We start from the raw sequence: 24,532 nt of genomic DNA on the forward strand, positions 1-24,532 counted from the left end.
GTGTATTAGGGAAGTTGCTGTAGTGCTCAGTATCATTTGAATTTTATGCTTCTCTGGATTGTGGAGAAGCCTTTAAGCTGCCATAAGGAGATCATAGGAGTTGAGTGGGCAGGTGGCAGGGAGAGGCCACGTTTCTCTGCCAGCTCTTACTCTCCTGCCTTTAATATGCTAACTTCTTGTGAGCATTTTCAATTCTCCTGCAACCCCTTGTGCTTGAGAAATTTGCTGCTTCTGCAGGAGCCTAGCTAGGCAACTTTGCTGCTGCTGCCAAATTTTATAGCTTTATTTATAGGTATGACCTTGACTAGCAATGATTTCACCTCATTTTATGAGAGCTTATCAGCTGGCTGTGAGCATGCCTATGGCTGTTTGTTTTATGCTGTTCAGCATGCATTCAGATGGGGTTCCTTCCTACCTCTTTAAGTGAAGGACCCAGTGGATTTGGGTTAAATATACTGCTACTCAACAAGGTTTCTTTTAAATCAAAAATTTCACTGAGTCTCTCTACATTTGAAATTAATCGATATGCTTAAAATCCCTAGTCTCTAGAAAGAAGCAAGAACATTCTACTGACCACAGTGTTGTATGGCAGAAAAGAAAGTGAATTAATGTGATTCTCCAGCCTCCCAACCAAAATGCCTTGTGTCTCCATTTAGCAGTAATCCCTTCTCTTCTGTTTCTATCAGGATCACTACTCAGCTGTGAATTTTGTCAGAAGGATTCAAGAAACTCTTGATATTCTGCACAAGCAGGCAAGTGCTCTGAAATTGTCCTACCATGCTAGCTTGTACTGGTACATGACTGACTGGTGCTAGCTCTTCTGTTTGCTTGATTTTGGGCTGCTTTTCTTCCGTTCTGGTACCAAACATATTCCACTGACTTCTACAAAAGCATTTTCTTTTGTCTTGTCTATCTGAGAGTAGTGAGATGCAGTCTGAAATGACAGAGTGTAACACTGGACCATGGTGTTGGAAAAGAATAAAAAGCTGAGCTGGGGGAGTTTGGTGGTGGGGTTGCTGCCTTTTTTTTTTTTTTTTTTTCCTTCCAACAATGGAGAAAGGGAAGGGGTGTCAAATGGCTGGACTTTGGGGTAAAATAAATGTACTGTGCACTGCATAACCAGTTCCTTCTAAGTTAAAGTCTGATTTACCTTTCAGGTTCCAAAAGCTCTAGTGAGTCTGGTTGAAGTGATGGACCTTCTTCCCATGAGACAGTTGTTTGTGGATACTCAAGTTCAGTGCCCCACTTACATGGCAGAGTAAGGCTTGTTTGACTGACTTTTGTACCTGAACTTACTGTCCGTGATGATAAATCATGTTCTTATTCCATGCTTCTCTTGTCATTTGAACTGGTGGTCAAAGGTAGCGCTACAGTCCTACAGACATCCCATGCAGTGCTGACATCACCCTGCCTGATGGCATTGCCTTCTCTTGGCTTTGACCTAAGTGTTGTCAGAGGACCTGTGTTTTGTCCATGTCTACAATTGTAAGATTTCATGTGATACATAACGTAGACCTCACTGAACTTGGGTTAAAGTTACTGAAGCAGGGTTCCTCAAGGTGGGGTTGAAGTCCACAAGCTTGGATTTGCAGGCCTTTTGAGGGAATGTGAAGTATTTGCAGAGTAGACAGGTTTCTCTTCTTTCAGAGGCTTTATTGCAATGGGTAATCTGCATTTTTTTCTGACCTTCCAGACAGGGACAGATTCTATGTCTTGGGAATGCAAAAGGAGTTGTTGATTGGAAAGGTATCACCTCAGAGGTAATGCAGCCAGTAAATTTCAAAGATCTGTTTTCTAGTTACAGAGGGACTGGCATGCACCTCTGTCAGGCTGCAAGGCTTTTGGATGCCAAGGTGTAATGAATGGGACAAACTCTCATAGTAGAATGTACATCACTTTGATACACCTGGGGGTGAAACCAAACTGATTTAGAGTAGTATCGTTCATGTGAGGCAGAAAATAAGACTAAGGGTTGAAATTATGAACGATGGCAAGGATGATAAGATGTTTTCACAGAAACATGACCATGCAGGTTTCCTTGTTACTCCCACGTCATGAGGGCGTTGGGTGACAAAGGGTGACCTCTGCATTCTCAGATCTTTAACTCTCTCTATTCCTGTTCTTTCCCTCTAAATTCTCCCACAGTTACCTGTGTAGTTGTGTTCTCACAGGAGAAGAAAACTCACCAAATTTAACAATGGTGAGGGAAGCCACCAGAGCTTACCAGGTATGTTTATCAAGAGTGGTGCAGTTATTTTATTTCTAGTTGAGGTGAGCTCTTGATTATCAAGCAACATAACATAGCAATATTTTCCAAAACACCATATGACCAAAACCAACAGCAAAGCTCTTCAGAAAATTTTGTTTTCTAGTACAGATGGATAGGTGGGAGTTTAGTCACCAAAATCCTGTCCCCCATGGACAGTTGTAGTACTGTGTTCCAGCCTTCTCAGCCACTTTGCAAGGCTCACCTTTTGCCAGCAGCATCTGCAGCTATTTCAATTAAGAAGTAAAAGCTTCCTTCTGATTCTCAGGCTCTCAAATCACCCCCGCCCCCCCCAAACTGAAACAGTTATGATGCAGAGATGTTGATGGCTTATTGGTGGTGATTTTCTTGTTTCTTGCAGCTCGGCATTCAGAGACTAGTGGAATCTGGCAGATATGATACTCATGAAAATTTCACAGTGATCATCCAGCCTTTCCTCCAAAATCTCAAGATTCCACTGGGTCAGGTATGGTCTAAAGAAACTTCTGCATGCAAAGGACTAAGTGTGGGTATCTAACATATAAAGACTATATGCAAAATAGTTTCAGCTTGTTCTGTGCTTTTCTTATTAAAACTTGTTGCTTTTTGGTAGAGTACATCAGATTTCTTTATATAGTTAGCAGTTATTTGTTTTACTTATTGTGCTGTCATTATGAGTTCTTATTTTGGAAAATTAATAAAAACCTGAATTAAGAAGTTTGTTTGTGTATGTTCTCAAGGGTATATAAATATTTTTCTTTCTGAAAACATAACATGATTAATAAAATACAGAGATATTAAGTTACAGTTCTTAAAACAACATAGCTGCAGACTACAGCATCACTTCCTCTTCATGTTCCATAACTCATTCTTCTGTGTCTGACAGAAAGAGAAGTTTACATATAATCTGGTGGAAGTAGTATTTTTATGTAGTGAGCTCTTTTTCCTGTTATTGGCAGTTATATATCAGTACCTTGAATGGTAAGTCTCAGTAAAATATAAATCTAGGAAATTACCCAAACCCTCTCTGAAACTGAAGCTCTATTTTCACACCCATCTGCACTTCCTCATCTCACCTGGAACTAAGAGCAGATGGGGCAAAATATTGAGCAGGGATTACTCTAAAACTGAACTGGAGTGATCCTGAAAGTGCTGGCAACAGCTAGTGATAAGTTTGAAAAGTTCAGGTGCTGCTACAAACAAATTTGGAAAACTGCCAGTGAGCTTTCCAGGAAAAACAGGCTTTGATTTGTTTGTTTGTTTGTTCATTTTTGGTTTTGTTTTTTTTTTATTTTTTGTGAAGTTGGTTCCTGTGAAAAGACATTGCTAGGGGTTTTGGTACTGAGGTAGGGAGCACAGAAATAAAAACAGAAGTGGCAAAATATTTCTGAACTTTTTTATAGTCTCACAAGCATTAGTTCAGATTTTAAGAAAGCTCAGGATGCTGTTTTTTCTTCTTATCTCACACAACATTCAAATGTTCCTGAGGTGAAAACTCTGCCTCTAAACTTGGCAAAAGATCAGATATAGATGCAAATTTTGGTAGTAGTCCTCTAATAAGCTAGCCCAAGCACACTGGATCAAAACCTGCTCAAATTTTGAAGAAGAACTGCTCTGACAAAACAAATGTTGTTTCAGTCATCTGTGACCTAAACTCTTTCTCATCTCAATACTCGCATGAAAGCCAAGACATTTAAATTTCCAAACCCCATTTCCTTCAGGTGCTTCAGTATCTGTATTAAAGTACAGCTTTGCTCAGGGAGGAGACTGTACTGGTGTACTCGGTCAGCCTGGATGCTTTCGCTCAAACACTTGCTTCATGCTTCTTTCAAACTTGCAGAACTGACACAGCTGTGAAAAAGCAGTCAGGCTCTCTTCCTTCTGGTAAAGCATCCGTAACATGGTTGTTACCATGTAAAGGTACTGCAGACCATAGTGGTGCCTGTGGTGCCAGTTCTGATGATGTGCTGAGGAAAGGAACCCATCTTTACTGCAGAACCTGAAGACAGAGTAGACACATAATTGAAAATGGTGGTGTTGCTACTTCTGGGTGGATCTGCCCTTGGATGCATGTAAGCATCTCTAGTTAAGCTTTTCTAGTAGCTCATGGATCTGCTGATGTACACTTTGTATCACCAGGTAATCATGAGACTTTCCACATTAGAGCAGCAGGAACGAGTAGCATGAACCTCCCATTACTGGATCTAGTCTGGCTTCAGTAACCCCAAGTTGGACCTGTGTGGATTCTTCTGCACTCAAATGTCTTTTACGCTTCCATTTGTAGGATGGGCATCCAGATGTCTCCTACTTTTCACCTGACTGCCTCCATCCAAGCCAGAAGGGCCATTCTCAGCTTGCCAAGGCTCTCTGGAATGCAATGGTAAGGTGATAGGCTCTGTATATAATGTGGTCTTTACCTAGACCTGACTACCATTAAAATAATCTTTGTAATAAACACTGCAATGAAGGCCTGGGTAACGCTGGACCTTGTGTTTGTTTCTTCTTTACTAGTCAGATATTCTCAAATTTCTGTTGCTGCTCTCAGCCTAGAATCTCCTGTTTCTTAAAGTGTGTGGGGAGGAGAGGGGTGCTCTAACTGCATGATCACAGTCATTTGTGATTTCAGCTGAGCAACTTCAAGTCTACCTCACCCATTGTCATGAAAGGCAGGGCAGTATTAAATAAGGATGGTGTTTCTGTGAGCTGATGTGGGAAACCACCAAATAAAGAATCGTAACTGCATATGGGATTACTTAGAAGTTTGTTTTAAATCCATATGTTGTGAATGTTTCATTAGGAATTAAAGTGGCTTTAATTCAGTTTAGTTTTACTGCCTTTGGAAATAAGTAAAGCACAATAAAAATATGTCATTAAAGATTGCTTGTAAAGTAGGAGCACGCATGCAGTCAGGGGTGGTATCTCAGATGCTGGATGGTAACTTCTATATACTTTGGGGTAATGTCTTAACAGCTGACATGATTGCTTGCAATCATCAAGCAGTACCTCTAATTAAATTAGGTTTAATCTACGCATAAACAGCCTTTTGTTGGAAATTCCAGCATGCAGTTTAGCTATAAAAATTGAGAGACTCTTAGTGTCTTGTCTTTTATACAAGCGAAGAGAGTTTACAACCTTGCCTTCTGGCAAAATTCCAAGGTACTTCATGTGCCTGCCAAAATCCTCCAGGAGTTTAAACTGATCCAGTGTAGCTTTCTACTTCCCATTTTAAGCTTCTTAAGAGCTGCTGTTTTGTTACACAGTTGCCATGTTCTTTCCCAGAAGTAGATGCATTTCAGCCTTGGGTAAATCAAGGTCTGCAAATACAGGCAGCTTTATATAAATTTGAAAGGTATATTTAGATTCTTTGGGTTAGAATTGTTATACAAATGTAAGATGAGACGACATGGTTACAACATAGGGGGTTTTGTCTTCCTTTCTAGTTACAGCCTGTAGGCCAGAAAGCTGAGTCATTTGACTTCAAGGCTGACATCGTCCTCGACTGTCCAACTCAGGTAAATATTACCCACGTTGTGGAAGCTGGGTATGAGGTGGCTGTATGTTCTTGTGCTTGCTGCAGAGAGCAGGGGTTCAGTATGTCTGAAACAAGTTTACTGATAATTTTTGTTCTCTGCTTACCTCTGAGTGAGCAGGTGCTCCCATATACATGCTTTGGTATCCCTTGGCCTTTTACTGTGCCATGAATACTGATGGACAACATGCTGATTTGTGTGCTTTCAGTTGTAGCAGAGGTTGTGTTTTCTTATGTTTGTGAAGTACAGAGGCAGCTCAAGCAGCAAACAACAGAATATGTTGCATTAACCTTCCCGTTAGAACCAATGGGGTTTGGGCACCACAGCAGCTCTGAAAACCCCCAGTATCTATTATCTCTTGAATTAGTGGCAGGTTGGTTTTCCTGGCTTGATCCATAACAGGGGTAGTTCAGGCTCTTTGGAAGCTGCTTTTACAGTTATAAAACAATCTGCTGAACTTGCAGTACAGTTGCTAGGTATCAGCACGTGGAAATGACTGCTGCAGTCAGCAATAATTGACTCCCTTTCTTCAGCGGTTTAAACAAGGCGGCCAAAGAACTGAACAGACCAGGGAGCTGAGTCTTGGGTCTGGAGTCAGTTATTCAAGTCATACAGGAGGATTTTGTCCATATCATGTGTCCATCCTGTCAGAAAAGGAAGACCTGCTGAGTTTTTAATCAGCATGTTTCAAAAGTCCTCAGATTCACTTAAATGGATCCTACTTCATTTTACCCAGTATTCTTTCCGGGCAGCTTAAATTACTTTAGCAACGTCTTCAGTGCCAAATAATGTGGATTTTATACTTCTTTCCCTTCATCCACTCCTATTCAAAGATGCTGCTTTTGAGAAGTAGGCATAGAAATGTTTTATGTCCCTTGCAAAGAATATGTGGCCATTGTTTTCAGAAATGGTAAGCCCACAGTGCTTTGAAAAAGTCATTGGTAGAAGTGCCAGTAGCTTTCCCTGCTCAGAAAGCTCTGAGGTAAAGACTATGAAACAGTGCTACAAAGGAATAAATAGACTGTTTCCAGGGGATTTCACCTTCCATGTTACTAAAGGGAGTAGTAAATTATTTCAGATTCTGACACCCACAAATTCCATTTATTGTTCCCATAGTTTCTTACTACAGTTTTAAAATCCTACTTAAGGTAGTCATGTCCATGAAAATACCTGGTGTGCCAGAGTATAAGGGCCCAACAAGCCACGGAAAATTATTTGTATTGAGGCAACTTAAAGTAGGATAAAACTCTGCAAATAAAAGAACAGTGGGTCTTCTAATCAATTAAATATGCCTTCTGATTTTAGTGCTTTGTAAGACCTCCTCATGCAGATACTGGAATTGCTCTTAACTGAGATAAGTGGGCATCCCAGTGAAATTTTTTAGCCTATACAATGTGCATGTCTTCCTGAATGCATGTTGCACTAGTAGGGGACAAAAATAGCCCTGAAATTTATACAGCCTCTCTTGGAGGGAAGAGTGATCCTTTCAGTAATCATTTTTTCATCTCCCCTCTGCTGACACAGGAAGATCTGCCCAGGTTTCTCTAGACTTTACATCAGTGCCTTTTGAGAGGACTAAACATCTAATAAAGTCTAAGTAATTTGTGGAAAGTTAGGAGAGGAAAATGTTAAACTGCAATTGGGATCTGGCATACTTAATTTTTGCCATAAGGTGCTGAACAAGAATCTTCTGAATTTAAGGAAGGATGGTTTCAAAATCCAGATCCTCATTTTGCAGCTTAGGCAATTATTTTCTTGGTGATATGATGTCTTGATATCCCTTGCTATGGTCTGTGCCATGTATTTATTGCCTAATTTCTCTTACTTTTGTATTCTTCTCTTTCCAGAACAAACCGTTCCTGGGAACATATAAGAATAGCAACTATACATATCCTGTGGACCCCACTAATGAGCCAATAGAGGTAATTGTTGCATCTTTTGCTGCATTTCAGGCAAACTATGCAAAGCTGTATCTGGTGACTGTTCACTCATCATCCTGAATTTATACATGAGGGAAACTATTACCAGTTTTCAGAAAGGGAATTCTATCTTGCATTGCATTTTTTCTTGTGTAAACAAATGTTAAACTCTTCCTAAAAGGCAAACAAAATGAATTGTATTAATTGGTGCAATTGTATCAACACTGTGCTCAACCAGGACAACAGTAAGTCACCTGGGATGCATCACTGATTCAGATAGCAAGTTCCTTACAATAGGGAGGAGATAACTTAGGAACCTGAGACCCCAAATGATCTGAGGAAGGTTTACATATTCTCTTCTTGAGCCACTGTACTTCCATGCACTCAAGTAAGCTTAACCTGTAGAGGGTAGTCACCTTTACATATTAGATACGTGGCCAGATACAAAGGAGGTGATAGGAATCCATTTTCCAAGGGATTCACTTTCCACCATGACTAAGCAACTACCACAAGGTAGATTAAACAAACTGCAGAAACAGACTTTGTGTAGGACTTGAAGAAATGGGACGGTTATTTGTTCTTGACAAATGGCTGCAGGCATGCAGACTAAGTGTGGTTGGAAATGGCAGTCAAAATGGGCTGGGCTAGTTTGGCATACTGGGGGTCCTCATGCCTAGCCAAATTATGAAATTCTCTGTGTGCCTTGAGGGTTACAAAGACCAAGAGCTGTTATTGTTTCAGCAAGCCATGGTTTGCAATATTGAAATGGGATTTTTATCTGTAGAGCTGCAGTTACACTTTTAATGGGTAATTCCTGCACTTCCGCTGAATCTCAACAGCAATAGCTTTTTAAGTGATAGGGTAAAATAAATGGTAGAATAAAGGAACAGTTTCATCTCTGATCTAAAAATAAGCCCAGCTGTCCTTTCTAGCCTCTGCAACCAGCTTTTAACTAGATGGCTGATAGTAGAGCCTATTACACCATTTTTTACAAGAACAGATTAATTTGTCTTGATGTTTTTTAACACTAACCATGCTTTCTGAAGACCACATTTGGAATTTGAAAGAACATGTAATTTTTCTCTGAATAGTAGAATTGTGCAATCATAGAATAATTAAGGTTGAAAGGGATCCCAGGATCCTAGTCCAACCTCCCGCTCCAAGTGGGGCCAGCCCTTAGATCAGCATAAGCAAATGTCTTTGCTCTTGCAGGGACTGCCCATTACAACAATCACAATTTTACCCTCGCTGCCTTCTTAGCAAATATTGTTGCTCACTACCGAAACACATGGGTGGTGCATTCCTCAGCTATCTCTGCTGGTGAACCAAGATGTTCTGCAATGTGTGGTTGACTCAATTTCCTCAATTGGTGGAATAAACATAATAGCTATTATATCACCTACAAATGTATGGTAAAGTCCAATTATTTAGAGGCTGACAGCTCTCTCTACTAAAATTTTTGAAGATTCAAATTTTTTTCAAATGTTATATTCAGCGAAAGCAAGCCCTTTTTGAAAGTTTCTAGGAAAATAATAGGTTTCTGGCAAGGTACAGGGGAGATAATAATGACATAATATAATGCATTACTATAATATTATAACTTTGCAGAGGATTTTATTGTTGATTTTTTGTTTTATTTGTTTTTACATCTCATGTCTTTTGAGACAGAGCAGGACTTCAAACCTGGAGACTCTGCCTTCTAGGTCATGGATAAAATCTCCAGGCTGTAGAGGAGGGAAAAAAAAATAATCCTCCTTATGGAACATTGTCATAAGCAATATTTCTAGATGAAAAGTTTTGCCTTTGGAAAAGTTTTATGCTTTGGCTAGAAAATTTTGCCAAAAAGTAATTAATGTTTGGACAGTATTCCGCAAAGAGGAAAGGACGAGCTATATAGGCACCAATCTAGGATCTATGTCTTTACTTGGTTTTGCCCTTCACTGTACAATTAAACCATATATGAATTCCACATTATCTTCTAACCACAAAGTGAAACAGTTTTGTAACTTGCCATTTCAGAATTGGGGCAGTGACCTGTTGTGTTCTGAGCAGGCTCCATCCAGTCGTGTCCCAACATCAGGTGAGAAAGAACTTGTAAGCTAAAATCACAAATAGGAAAGATTTCACTTTTTGTTTTTAAAAACAATAAGATCTTGTAATCGCACATCCTAAATGGAAAGCAAACAATATAAGCTGATATATTTAGCAGCAAAGGAAGAAAGTCTGTCTTGCCATACACAGTAAGTTCTGCATCACAGCAGGTGTGCTCTCTATAGATAAATGTGATCACATTTATCATATACATATTTCATATACAGCAACATGGCAGATTAAAATTGGCTGGGTAGGTTAGTGGCTCAGCAAGTTTGACCCACCTGGTGAGTGCAATACAGACTGCTGTGTGTAGCTGGAAGGCTTTGTGGGGAGATTGCTAATAGGAAGTATTGACCTATGACACAAACCTGAAGACAGTTAAAAGAGATTAAAGGAATGCACCCCTAAACATATCTAATCTGTTTCCTTTTTTTTCCTAAGCTGTTTTAAGTTCAATTGATTTCTGTGTTAGTTGAGTACACTGCTGTAAGCAAAGGCAAGAAGTTATGCCTTTTGCATAGCTGACGCACAGAACTTGGGGCTCGTTCTCCCTAAAAGTCTGCAAAAATGCCATCAGACTGGAACCAGACTTGCATCTTTATTCTGTTAAACAGTATTTTGTGTTAGTTGTCAATAATCCTGCTTTTTTCCCTTACTATTATTTAGTACATGAGCTACAAGCTGCTGACATCAAAGTCATAGGAGCACTGGGAGATTCCCTGACTGTGAGTACTGCTGTATTCCCATGTTTAGAAGGAGAAGAGCCATTGTCAATTTCTACCTAGATGTGGTCATGTCAGCCATCATCAGACAGAAAGCAAATTGCTTTGGCTTGGCAAAGCAAAACTCATCTACCTCTGTTCCTTTGCAAAGAAAGCCTGAAGGGATATGAGTGACACTGGCAATTGTGTAATCCAGTAATGAATAATTCAGGCCAGAACAGAAATGGGATCACATTCTCTATTGCACACAGTTTGTCCAAGTGTTTTTGAAAAGGGAAATGTCTGCCTTATAGGAATAGTATTTTCTGACATAAAATCAAGAGCAAGCAATTGGCATTTTTCATGCAATGAGAGATCTTGATGAAAATTCCTATGGAAATAATTGCTTGCAGAATGAAGTGCTTCTCACTTGAGATCATTCTGATACTTCTGTATTTTGCTTTCAGATGTTGCTTACTGGTTTGGGCATCTTCCAGTTAAAACTCTGATGTAGTTTGTGTACCAAGAAATGCAAACTGAAAAGAAAAGAGTAGCCACACAAAACAAAGGCCCCAGAAAAGAATAGCAGGGAATACTACAGATCTGTGCCAAAGTTTTCTGAGGAAAAAGTTCCAGAATTACACAGCACTACAGAATTGCTCTGGCATGGGATGAAAGCAAACATTCATGTCAACAGTTCCCATGAATTTTAACTCCTGGGCTAAACCATCGCTCATTCTAGCAGCTTCAGCTCTTGTAGAGTTCAGAGGGAGTTGAAGGGACTAAAGCCCTTAAATGATCAGGCAGGTGTGCATGTCTTCACCTCCTCATTAACTCTGAAACTGATTTTGCTTGACCTGATGTAATCCTGGCTTTCCCCTCTGCTGAGCTTTAAACTTTTCTTAGAAGACCTCAGTAATGACCCTGCAAGTCTCCCTCCTATCCATTGCCATGACTCTTAAAATTAATTGCTTGTTTTCCTCCCCCACATCTTGTGCTAGACATGTGCACTAGCACAAATCTCTTCTTTTTAAAATTTTAATTCTTTTAGTACATGAAATGTCTCAGAGAGCCCTAGTTATAAGGGCCAGACTCTGATGCTGGAGGTCCCAGTCTCAAGAGGTGAGCAAGGCAGTTTTTCATACTGCCATTATTCATGCGGTTCCTATTAGTCGGCATTGCTGCAGCAAGGTGTGGTCAGGGTTTTTTTTAAGGGATTTATTGGTAGAGTGGGGGCGTGGCAGAAAAAATTACAGAGTATTTCCCACACATGTGTACATGTACACACACACACAAAAGTGCAGTGCAGCCAGCAGCAGCGCACACTTTGTACTGCCTAACCATCCCTGGCACCAAGGGACTGCAGCAGCAAAGATCTGTCCTGGTCCACTATGGCATTGATTTTCCTCTTGGTATTTCCCACAAGAGCAGTCAGTGTTTATGGCTGAATTGTTACCATGGCTTTCTGATGAATACAAAATTAAGTGAAACCACTAGGAAACTATAAAGCTGCAGAAGAACCCATTTTCACAATGGCTGTCCTGAATGCGAGTCAGGGTGCTGACCTTGCTAGAGGTCTGTCCTAGTCCTGCAAGGTACTCAAATTCACCCCAAACTTCTTTATTCTGTTAGCTTTATTTATTTATTTCTTTTTAAAAATATTAAAGTTCACACTGCAGGAAGGCTGTTCTCAGTCTAGATGCAGTTGGAGATTAATGAAACATTGAGCAATTTAGTCATGTCTCTGGCTAGAATGCATCTCTCTGACTTCTGAGCACCAATGAACAGTGAAAGCAATAGATATGTCAACATGCTTATCTGTATTGGCAAAAAAAAAAATCCTGCCTACACCTCATCAAGTCTGTGTGTTAGACTAGCAGAGTGGGTCCAGCAAAGGAAAAGTGGATTTTACACCAACGATTTGTTTTCTTGGCAGATTAAAAGCAGCACCTCTGCTGATTTATTTACAGCTAAAACTGGCTGGGAATTTTTCATCTGTGTTTTGGTTTTTTGTTTTTGTTTTTTGGGGGTTTTTTTCCTGGATTATTAAGTCTCTCAAAATCGGCTTTCTTCAGGAAATGCCAGGATGAAGTATTTTCTATGAGAAAAATCCAAAGAAATACAAAGCTGTTGATGTTAATCTGGGTCCATTGCTGCTAATCTGGATCCCATTGCATTGCTAAAACATATTAGAGCAGTAGTTCTAAAGCCTTATATCCTTGACCTTAGAGTCTGATGTCTTCTGCCTGGACTATATTTCCTCTGATGCTCCACGCTCTACTATCTAGATGAGCTGCTTCTGTACATGAGGAGAAGCCTGTGAATTTGAAGCACAGGACATGCAGGGCTGCCCAGAGGCCAGTGTGTGGTGGTGAAGAAGGACGTGGACCATTTATGCTAAAACTGGGATATTGCAAAAGCTTGACTGGATGCAGATTAAAGTTACCAAAATGCTTCAGCACTTTCAAATCGTGATGTCTGTCTTACCTAAACTTGTAGCACTTTTTTTGTGAATTATTCTTTCCATTCTTTCCAGACTGCAGTAGGAGCTAAAGCAACTGACCTACAAACAGACTGGAGGGGACTTTCCTGGAGGTGAAAATGCTCAATTTTCTGTTTCTCTATTTTTGTCCACAGATACAGTTAAAATTGTGGGTCACCTGGTTGTGTAGTTACATACTTCAGTATGTAAATGCAGGGGTAGGATGCTGAGAGCAAGTATTGCTTGGTAAGGATTGGAGGAGTCAGGACTAGAAGAGAAAGGGAATTATTCATGTGGGGATATTTTGTGTTTGATTTTGTGTGGGTTTTTTGTTGCTTCTTTTTTTTAACCAGACCTGTTTGCTACAAGCATGGTCCTCTGTGTCTGACTACTGGATTATTGAGTGAATTCTTTTAGCCTTTTGCTAGGCTCTCTGGAGTTTATTCAAAATATTGATGTTGCTGTGATTATCTAATGCGGTGTCTAATGCTAGAGAGTCTGAGTGACTGTGGATTGGCATGAACATAGTGAGAGCACTGCATGCATATTCACTGAAGATGTCCCAAACATCTTTGCTGTTGCAAAGTGGACAAAGACAATACCTGTCAGAGTGGGTATGAATCTCAATATCCATGCTAGAGTGGAAGGAAACTGCCTACTTCATATGGGCAGAAGTACAGTTGATAAGCCTGTGCGCATGTATACATTCTTTTCTTCATCCTTTTTTTCCCCCCTTGTATGTATCTGCAGGCATAGGTATCTTCAGGAGGGGCTGCCAGAAGTGGTATAAGAATGTATTGGCTATGCCCACAGACAAGTTTTGAATGGTAGAGGCAGAGGGTCTTTTAATAATGAACATTGCAGAATCCCAGATAGGTGGTTAATGAGCAATATCTCTTCTATGCATAACTGCATACAAATGTACTTTCAGCAAGGTCACGCAGAGCAACTTCAGTGAGGAAACACACGTTTCTGTGATGGGCATCCCAGCATGTCTATATGAAAAATCAGTTCTCCCAGTATGCTTTATTCCCAGTCTCGATCTTAGCTGATGCCCTGCTTGATTTAATGTGAAATCTCCTTTCAGTACTTTCCCTGAATTCTTGTGGTTTATCTTCTTAGTCCTGTTTGAGGTTAGTCTTTTTTTTTTTTTTTTTTTTTTTTTAACCTTCCTGGGCTGCTACAGCAACATATGGTGACAATAAGACAGATGGTTGCAGGATTAACTGTACTTGATGATTTTGTTCTTTCCCTTTGTAGTATTGGAGGTGATGGGACCCTAGAGACACAGACTACTTTACCCAGTGAGTATCCTGGAAAATCAATGTGAGAAAAGCGAAAGGTGGGTATTACTCTGAAAGTAGTCTAAGTGGATGCTAGGAAGCATCTGGAAATGATCATGCTTTCCTTGCGAACAGTGGGGGATGCCCATCTATTGTGGATATGAGCAGTTCATGTGAGTCACAGCCGAAACCCAGACTGGCCTGACTACCTGTAAAGTTGATTCAGCCCCTCCACATCACAGGACCTGCATGTGATTGTGTATTGTCCTTTTGACAGAAATGATTAGGAGTAAATGTGCTGAAGGTGACAGAAGTTCATGGCAGACCTGCTCCTCCCTCGTTTCATTTTGTGTTTTCCAGTGACTGACTGTAATAGTTATGGGCAAATGCAGGGTTATAAAACAATTAGTGGTCCATCCAGACAGTGTTGTTGACAAAGTTATGGTTCCTCCTGATGATTTCAAATTACTACATTGCACTGAAAAAAATCTAAAAATACTATAAATTTCTCGTCTGAGTGTTCTATGTAATCAGTCCCTGTAGTTGCCATAGAAACCAGTAAGTGGTCAGCATGACCATAAATTGGAGGGGACTTTGTTCACAATGGTTCATCTATTTGTATGTGATCCACGCTGTGGAGCAGTTTGACAATACCTGACATCATTGGTAATAAAATGTGTTATGCTTTGTCTCGTACCATGCACATTGCTGTGTTTAAAGAAAAATAGAAGGTGCATTTCATTAATGCATTATAAATGAGACTCTATAAAGAGGTTTCAGGCAGCACTACAGACACAGTAACAATAACAGTTTTCAGACACCATGCTTCCCCACTGAGCGTTTTGGTGAAATCTAGAAATATGAATAAAATTCACTTCTCTGCAATAAATATTATTATCTTGATGGGTAGCTGGAGGAGTGGGAGGTAGAGGGCCACATTCAGAGCATCTGCTCCTGGTACATGAAGGAAAGTAACGGTGATTACTCTGGCACTCAAATTCAAGACTGGTGAGTTGCCTGGGACCTGTGCACCTCCTGGGCTGCCAGACTCTGGCTTCTTGAGACCACGAAGAGAAACAGTTGCAGTGCTGAAGTTTGGACAGTAACTGAAGTCTCCAAGGCAGGTGTGTCTATAGCTTCTGTAAGGTCACAGTGAATGAGGGGAAAACCAAGGTCTATATTCTTACCACTCAATTGGCTTGCAGTTCTGCAGGAGGCATTATTGCCAGTTGTACTGTGGAAGATTAAACACTGTGTTTTCTTTTTTTTTAAGATATCTTGAAAAAATTCAATCCAAACCTCTTTGGCTTCTCCACTGGCAGCTCGAAGGAAACAGCTGGGTTCAATGTTGCAGAGAGAGGTGCCACAGCATGGTAAGCACAAGCATAACTGAGAAAGGGCAAGGGGTGAGAACTGATAGACTGGCAGATCATCTTTGAACTGCATGTTAAGGTTGAGTTAATACTGATGACCTACTTGTATTGAGCACATTTCTGTGGTCTGATGTTTTTTATTTATTTATTTATTTATTTATTTAAAATAGTATTTAAATTCAATATTTGGGGGATTTATTTGTATCTTTTTCTAAATTAAAGACAAAGAGAAACTTCCTTTCTCCATTTAACCTCTACCCACAATTTCCAAGCCAGTGTCTTAGTTATGCTTCTAATTCTACCAGTACCTTTTTCTTACCAGCCTTCGGTATGCAGGTCCCTGATTCACTATCAGGCCATATCTGTAATGAGAAAAAATTAATGACCATCTCTCCTTTATTCCTTGATTTCTGGGAAATGTGCCTCAAACTAACAAATGGAAGCCCACTGCTACCCTAATGGCATTAAAAACTATCCATGTTTGCAGTGCAAAGAAAAAGAACAGAATGAGCAGCTGTGAATTAATTCCTTTCTCCTCCTGAAGAAAAGCTCTAGTAGTCTGTTAAGAACCAAAATGTGAAAGAGTTTGCATTGCATATGTTATGCCTGCTCTATGAATACTCATGGAATTTGTTTCCAAGACTTTGTGACACCTTTAACAGTCATTAAATTTACTGCAAGAGAGTTTCAGGACAGGTAGCAAAGCCTGTGTAGCTACTAAATATTTGTGGGTACCTTGACCAAAGACTAGGGCAATCGGTATGGTTCTGAGAGCGCAAATAATGTAGTTGCATTTGTGTAGCTGCTGGAGAGAGGCAGGGCTAATTAGCTTAAGCACAGTCTCATGCTAGTATATCAGGAGCTCAAGTTTCCAGCTGGTGTCTCAGCATGGTTTGTGCTTTGCTCCATGGACGTTGCATCCTGCCCAGAGCTGGACTGGGACTCTCCAGGCTGGCAGTTCCACAGTGTAAGAAATATCTTGCAGCAATAAGATAAGCCGTAGGAATTTAAGGCCAGATCAGGAAGGCTGGTTAGATGCCCAGCTTCTGTGTAAGTAACAAATTCCCCCACTAGATTTTGAAGGGAGTTATGCAACTAAACATTTCTGTGCATCTGGGTATTAATGGTTTTCTTCAAACAAAACACACTTAAGCCAACTCTGAGATGGGAGGAATTCATCCCAGTTGCCTGCCACTTGGCAGCCATCCTAGCTGAAGCCCTTTCAGATCAGATTATTCACTTGTGCAACTGCTGCTGATCTTGGTCCTTCTATGTTTGCCTGTCCTTTTGAGGCATCACTTTCTGTGTACTGATTTCTGGTGATCCTAAGATTCCCTGAAATGAGGAGTGGGAGAGCAAGAAGATGATGTGCTTTCAGAGCATGCATCTAAAATGCTTCTGTCCTCTCTCTACAGTAATATGTCAGCCCAAGCACGCGAATTGGTGGAACTAATGAGAAGCAGCTCGGTAAGTGGCGCTTCGGGCCACCCCTCAATGCTCCCTTGGTCTCTGGGAGATGACTTTGATGGGATGCTTGAGTAGTGAAGAGTGCTTTACTGATGGAAGAAAAGTCAGTGTCCTTGTCTCTGGTGTGCCTTCCAAGATGAATGTGCCTGGGATTAGCCTTTAGGAGATGATAATTTACCTGTACAAATCCATGCAGGTAAGATGCAAACACACAAGGCAGAGACTAATGTAGGATGCAGTGCAGCCAAGGGTTGTAAGGATGGTAGTGAGAAAAAGGAGAGATCAGAAGGCTCTGGGGAGATCAGAGGACGACTTGCTTGAGCAGCAGCATTCAAAGTGGAGGTCATAAAAGCTGAGAGTAAAATCGCTGGAGCAGGCACCTGGTGACCAATATGAATCACACTATTCACCCTTGGGTCTGAGAAATGGTAATACTGGGAAGGGGGACAACTGAAGTCTTCCCAGGAGATTAGCCCTCTGAAACCCTGGTTCTGAACAGGCAAGTGATTAATTAGTGGCCAGAAACCTCAGGGTTAGGTGAATCCCTGTCATGCCACAAGCTTTTAGGGAATTAAGTAGGGGATCTAGTATTGTGGACCAGCCTGTTGTGCCAGCTCCACCAAGGGCTACAAAGGGCAGGAAACAGGCAACTCACTTTTAATTCAGTGGCTGCTGCTGAAGTTTAGGGTGGGGGGAGGAAATCTGGGAGAAAACTAAGGCTGCCCTGCTCTAAGTGTTGGCTGAATTGGAGCGGATGACTGTCTGGGTGTGAGCTGTTGGTTCAGGGAGAGCACCCTGTAAGGGAACAGGAGTGCCTGGTGCTCCTTGGCTCAGGCTGAATGGGAGAGGAAGGTAATGAATAAGCAGGATTTGTCAAAGCATGTGTCTCTCTGTGCCAGCACTCTTGATGGATGCTGCATGCTAACCCCACTGTCAGTTACTCTGCATTACCAATTGTTTGGCAGAGTGAAAGGAACTGGCATGGTTCTTCAATAAAATAGTACATGGCTCTGGAGCTCTGTTTTATTCACTGCTTTTTATGCAACTTTAAAAAGAGGAGGGGGGGAAGTCCCTGCTGTACTTTGGCTCTTCATGAAAGGCTTTCCAAGCAAAGTGCTGGTTAAGAAGGAGAATTCAGATCTGTGGGTGATTCCCAGGCCCTTCCTCTATTTGTGGGAACTTTTTGCAGATGTTTGTTATGTAAATGCACCACACTAAAAATAGTTGTCTTTGATTCCTTTATTTGTACTGAACGTTACAAAATGTTTTGATGAGATCCAGCTCTCAGCAGTGTCTATTGTTAGCTTGCGGTGACGTGGATGCTGCAGCTGCCCTTATATGAGCTCAGTGAAGTCGCCAGCCTCCTGGACTCCTCTATTTTAATCCAGCTGCCTGTTCCCTGGGGTGCCCTTTGCCCCTCCTGGCCATGGGGTAATACTTGCCCAGCTGGCAGGGATCCCCAGCAGCTCCCATTCCACAGGTCCATGAGTCACTTCAGTATCCACTCCCACACTGCTTCGTCCCCATGCTGCCTCCAGTGTTCAGCCATGGCTGGCAAATCTCTCCTGTCTGTCCCTGTCCTGACGCTAACATTCATTTAGGCATGCTTGCTGCCACAAACACATCTCCATGCTTGGCTACCCTGACAGGTCTTGTCTGCTGAAGGGAATTTCCTTACAAAAGCCAAGGTGAATTGCAGCTACACTAGCAAACACTTCACGTTTCCCCCCTGGACAGATGCTTTTCTTTTGCCAACTTAACTCAGCGTGCCTCCTTTCTCTGCTCTGCCATGCTGTCTGTACCCTGTTTAGCCCCATTTGTGAATGTTACCTCTGCATGCCCAAGCAATGGATGCTGCAATCTGTTTATTTTTGTGCTACTAGAAAATTAACTTCAAGGAAGACTGGAAGCTGATCACTGTCCTTGTTGGAGGCAACGACCTATGCCAGTACTGCTTGGATGAGGTTTGTATCTCTCAATTAGGCATGCTCATCCAAGCACTTGGGAGGTGACCAGCCCTGGAAATATAACCTTTCTCAGTGAGCAAAGTTCCACTTTGTTTAAAAAGCACTTAGAAGTCCTGTTCCTTTCATCTGTATTGTATCAGAAACAAGCGCATAGTTTTACTTAAGAACAAGCAACCTGCCCCATACTGAACAAAACATGAAGGATAAACTGAAGAGCTCTCCCAGCTTAACTGGACAAAGCAATCGAGACAGCATGGTGTCTTAGACATGTTGTTATGGGGACACAAGTGAAGTTTTATTCTGGAAAGTGTCTCCATGCAATAATTGCTAAGGATGCCTGATTCTTGCTTCAGAATTACACCAAAAGAAATTATAGTGAAAAAGATATCTTTCATCTAGCTGTCAGTCTCCATCCCCTCTGAAAAGGTTCCTGTGGCACAAACTGGGGGTTTGGACCCCAGCTCATTGAAATGACCAGGGACTGTTCTCTCAGTTTGGGTCTTTTTCCTTTAGAGGCTGCTGCCCATAGCCATTGCCCCCACAGCTACACCTCTAACTACAGTCACAAAGCCATTTTGCCTATGGGTTTTGTGGGGCCTGACTGCCTCCATATCAATTTCCCCAGATTGGCAGTTTAACAAAAAGGTATCGCTCTGTTCATAAGGCAAACTAGTCTGGTCTGGGTCCCATAAAAGAAAACATGAAATCCAAAAACGTGATTTACGTAGTCATTCAGCAGGCAAAGACTCTGCCAAGAACTATTATATACCTTGGGATTTTCTACAGAGATTAAGGGAATATATTAGTGACAAGGAAACACAAGCACTATATAACCTGTGTACATGTGACAGTAAACCTCTTGATCTGAAAATATATCTGCCAATGAAGGCAAAAAGGAGCATTGAGTCGGTATATCTTCTCAAGGACCACCTTGCAACTAGAGAGTCTGTGGACTCCTTTGTTCAGGCAAAACAATTAAACATCTTGGTTCCTGAAAGAAGACTGATCCAATTTATTTATTTATTTATTCTAATTACACAGGAAGCCTATTCAGTGCAAAAGTATGTAAAGCACCTTCAGGACACTCTGGATATTTTGTATGAGGAGGTAAGTTTTTAAGATACCCTAGCAAGCTATTTTCCTGGCAAGCACACCAATGTTTTTCTCACCTCTGATTGATAGACTGTCAGTGATCCTGTTTTGTACAAGGTCATCTTCCAAATAGGTGGAGTCAGACTGCTCCTCAGCACTGCATGTCAACAACTGTATTAGATAATACCCTGAGAAAGCGGGCTGCAGTTTCAGGAAAACTGTGTGTTTCACAGCATTTTTGCTGCAGACCAAACATAGTACAACCCTACTGCCAGTTTTGATGGCTAAACGAACTGTACAAAGTTTCATTTACCCTAGAGAAAATGGAAATTGCCCCAGGGAGTGAAGCAGCGTTTCAGCTAGTTTGTATTAGCTGCCGGGAATTTTTTAGCTGACATCCACTGTACGTCTCCGCCTCCCTTTATACATCATCCTTGCACGTGCCATTGGTTGCAGTTGGTGTAGTTTGCAATGACTCCCTGACCTACGGATGGCACTTCTTTCTCACTTTGTAGTGGTATCATGTTCTGTGATTTGATATGTCTGGTTATTATAATCCTTGCAGCTCCCAAGAGTCTTTGTCAACATGGTGGAGATATTAGAGATTTCTGGACTGCGTCACATAGCAGCAAGCTCTTCGGAGTGCGCTTTGACAGCAAAGTAAGTGACAGCAAAGCAGGTCTTTGCCTTTAAAGTGCTATTTTTTTGGATCAGTCTAAATTGCTTCTACAGTAGGACATCTACACCGAGCTTTCCAAGCTAGTTTTGTTGCAGCGTTTACCTGACACTCTAGTTCCCGTCAACTTTCTATTACTTCTTCCAGTACTTCGGCTCGAAGGCATGCGTCTGTAGATAGCAGAGTCATCACTTTTCTTCTCAGCTCTAAGGCAGCATGTCACAGCACAAGTCACCATCTAATTGCCGTACAACTGAACTTCAAAGCTTTTTCATTTAGCCATTCACTGCTCAGCAGCACAGGCTGACATCCCTGATGCCTCTCCTTGTATTCAGTGCTGCATTACTCATGCTGCAGGCTGGGCTGCATACAGCAGAGTGTACAACCAGGAACTGCTTTTCATGCCTAATGGAGGAGACCAAAATCCTAACTCAAAGAAGACTGAGGGACTTGTTTAAGAAAGCAGCAGTGCCTTTACAGGAGTCAGCATGGACATGAAAAGCCTCTTTAGCAGAGAAAGGTATAACAAAGACCAGTGGCTGGAAGCTGATGCCTAATGAATTCAAATAAAGTTAGGCACAGATTTTTAATAAAAGAAGTGATTAACCGCTGGAACACACTAGAAGGGAAAATAATGAACTGACTGTCTTCTTGATGTCTTCATATTCATTCCAAGCACATTCTTAGAGGATGCATTTCAGTGAAGCACAAGTTATTACCTCTTGACATGGGAATAACAGAACAAAACACAGTGGTCTAAGGAGTAGGACTACATGAAAAAATTACCTTTTCTACCCTTAAACCCCCAGATTTTTGAAAATCTGCTGTAAGCCTATATGTAGGGTTTGGATTTTTTTATTCTAACACATGTGATTTCCTGCTAATGTGTGACATACTAAACACTTTTGTGTTTGACTCAAGAGTTGTGGATCCTGCAGCTATTACCAGCTGTGACAGGTAATTTAATAATAACCAGCTGTAGGGATTTTTTTCTGCAGTATCTGTCCATTTCTAAGCCAATGAAGTGGATCTCCTTCAGTATGTGAGCTTTGAGCTTCTTGAAGCAAACACACGTTGCTGAATAATTCTAGCTTGGCTTTTAATTCTACTATTTCTTTCATTGAAGGAATGTTTGCCCATGTTTCCTAAACCCCAAGGAAAATTCTTCTGAACTACAAGAAATTAAGAGAGTTAACAGAGATTTTCAGGTAATACCTTGATTCCGTAACTGGTCGTCCTCACTTGTGTCTTTTTGAATTGCTTCCCTCACTGCCTTTCCTCTCATGCATATCCTCAGCAGGACAGAGAGGGATGACTGGGAAAAAGCTTGGCTACAGTCTAACTAAAACCCTACCCAGCTAACCAGTTAGCAGTAGTACAAATCTTTCTATACTTTATGATTTGACCTTGGTTCTGAGCTGGAGGCAGATTAAGACTGGTTTGGTTTCCCGTTGCTGTTTCGACAGCTGAAGAGGAGCTCCTGATGATGGCTGTTCAGCTGATATGTGCTTGTCCATTATGAATCCAATGAATAGCTCACATGAGTTAATATGTCACTGCAAGAGTGACAAATTATGTTGCATTAGCTGCTTTGTGGTAACAATTAGCACAGAAAATGAACTAACCCAACCTGATATTCCTTTCTTTTGCCGTGGACTGAGAGTGTACACGCAGATAGCTTACCATGGGTCAGCTTGCTATCTGAGAGTAACTTTTCATAGCCTCAGGCATAAGATTCACTCAAATTTAACAAAGGCTATAAATAGCTATTGGAGCAGAAGGTTTTTGCATCATTCCATCCTTTGAATACAGGAATCACTCTATCTGTTCACATTATGTTCTCCAGTCCTCCTATTCTGGCTCTGGCAGTGGATGTTGTTTGATGAATCTGACAATGCTCAAAAAACCCATCTTGGAAAATACTTGTATAAACCCACCCAGGGGGATGTTTTCCTTAACTAAGGAAGTGAGGTTAGGAGTGTTTTGAGATATGACCAGAAGCATTAGAATATTTACCTATAAGCTGGCAAGTAACTAGATGTTTTTATTATCTGTATGAATTACTATTGCCATAGATTTCAAAAGTAGCAGGTGATTTTTCAATGCTTAAGTTTTATTTGACCTCAAGCATACCTTTCTGAAAAATCAAGCACACTTCAGTCTCAAGTTGGCCTTCTGAACTCATTTGTCACTTCTAAAAAAACTTGGCCTTATTCCTTTTTTTAATTCTCTGTAAATTTGAATCACATTGTGATTGTGCAGCACTGACTTCTATAAGTAAGGTACAAAGTACTTTTTTTTTTTTTTTAAGATTAAACAACTTTACATTTTGAATTATCCTAGCTCCTGTGCATTTTCCTCATGAAAATCTCTTCATGAACCAAATTATTTTCTCAGCTGTTCTCTGGACTGCTTTATACTATTCAGCTGGATTTATACTAACAATTTATGGGTTCCTACATTGAAAGAAGTGTAGTATGCATGTTTTTGATAGCTGACAAATGTTAGAAGAACCTTGTAAGTAATTTTTCTGTTTCCAACCATGCAACTCCACACAGGCTGAAGCCTCACAGCTGATCAACAGCGGTCGTTATGAACAGCGTGAGGACTTTGCCATTGTCATGCAGCCTTTTTTTCGAAACACTTTGTTGCCCCTGGATAGCGTAAGTCCTGTTTTTCTTTCCCATTATGCAAGGACCAGTACCTTGATTTCTGTAAGGCAGTAAGATCCATGCCACAAGAACTGTGTTTTCTTCTCTTTGCACGGTCAAGCAGCACAGGGTGGAACCTGCAATGAGTGACAGAGGAGAAGACAGGAAAGACTGTGTTGCCTGTGAACCAAAATGGCTTCAGGAATCATTTGTAGTGTACACACATTAAACCTAAGCACCTTCTGGCTTCTTTTAAACTGCATGTTGGTTCCCCTTTCTCTTCCCCTGTTGGTGGCTTGGTTGGCATTCACCACAATTTTCTTCTGATCTAGGTTACAGAGTATGTCCAGGTTTCTTTCCCGTGGAGACGAGCACTTGCATGCCTAGCTCATCCCAGCCTGGAAACAAGAAGCAACCTTTGAAGCCAAACATTGATTCTCCTTCTTTTCTCCAGCTTTAGCATTATGTATGCTGTATATTTAGGGATACAAATATTCAGCATGAATCCTGGTCAAAACCACACAGTTTTGCATAATACTGATTCTTTTGTCATATCATCTCAATTTTGTTCTGGCAGCTTTCAAGTCCAAAGAACGTTTACCATATTGATATTGATAAGGCAAATTTTCACTAGGAAAGACATTTACCACAGCTGGATAAGCCTGCAATTTTTACTGCTGCCTGAAATTCAGCAAAATTTCAACACCTGAAAGGTTGTAAGTCTGAGTCTGAGTTGTGGAAGTTTAACAAGTGAGAATATGCAACCGGTTTTCTATCAGTTCTGTGCGAGGTGGATTGTGGGTCAATGGCAGAGTCCACATAAGAGCTGGGACTGTTGGTTTAATGACAAATTTAAGTTTGTTATGAAAATTGCTGTGTGAACTTGAGCAGGCTGCATTACACAGAAGCTCTCAAGATGCAGTAATCAGCCCACAGTTAGGAGTACCTAAGTTTATTTGCAGTGTCAAAATATACCCACACTGCCTTTAGGAAGTTTACCAAAATTGTGAAGTGGGTATGCCAAGTACAGTGCCCTATTAGATATAATATGT

The 24,532-nt window shown here is 41.0% G+C and overlaps 1 protein-coding gene across 1 annotated transcript in view; it reads left to right on the forward strand.

Annotated features, from left to right (window-relative positions):
- Window positions 1-24,532, forward strand: part of PLB1 (phospholipase B1) — an 83,165-nt gene that overhangs the window by 52,916 nt on the left and 5,717 nt on the right. The window contains exons 38-55 of the mRNA XM_049833702.1: window positions 687-752; window positions 1,158-1,258; window positions 2,146-2,227; window positions 2,628-2,732; window positions 4,530-4,625; window positions 5,686-5,757; window positions 7,623-7,697; window positions 9,714-9,774; window positions 10,455-10,513; window positions 13,026-13,084; window positions 14,232-14,275; window positions 15,528-15,627; window positions 17,043-17,094; window positions 18,978-19,058; window positions 20,103-20,168; window positions 20,719-20,813; window positions 21,956-22,037; window positions 23,388-23,492. Coding sequence (XP_049689659.1) covers window positions 687-752; window positions 1,158-1,258; window positions 2,146-2,227; window positions 2,628-2,732; window positions 4,530-4,625; window positions 5,686-5,757; window positions 7,623-7,697; window positions 9,714-9,774; window positions 10,455-10,513; window positions 13,026-13,084; window positions 14,232-14,275; window positions 15,528-15,627; window positions 17,043-17,094; window positions 18,978-19,058; window positions 20,103-20,168; window positions 20,719-20,813; window positions 21,956-22,037; window positions 23,388-23,492 — 1,401 coding nt within the window. The remainder of the gene's footprint in view (window positions 1-686; window positions 753-1,157; window positions 1,259-2,145; window positions 2,228-2,627; window positions 2,733-4,529; window positions 4,626-5,685; window positions 5,758-7,622; window positions 7,698-9,713; window positions 9,775-10,454; window positions 10,514-13,025; window positions 13,085-14,231; window positions 14,276-15,527; window positions 15,628-17,042; window positions 17,095-18,977; window positions 19,059-20,102; window positions 20,169-20,718; window positions 20,814-21,955; window positions 22,038-23,387; window positions 23,493-24,532) is intronic.

The sequence above is a fragment of the Accipiter gentilis genome, chromosome 30 (assembly GCF_929443795.1).
Source record: "Accipiter gentilis chromosome 30, bAccGen1.1, whole genome shotgun sequence".
In the NCBI taxonomy this organism is placed as follows: Eukaryota; Metazoa; Chordata; class Aves; order Accipitriformes; family Accipitridae; genus Astur; species Astur gentilis.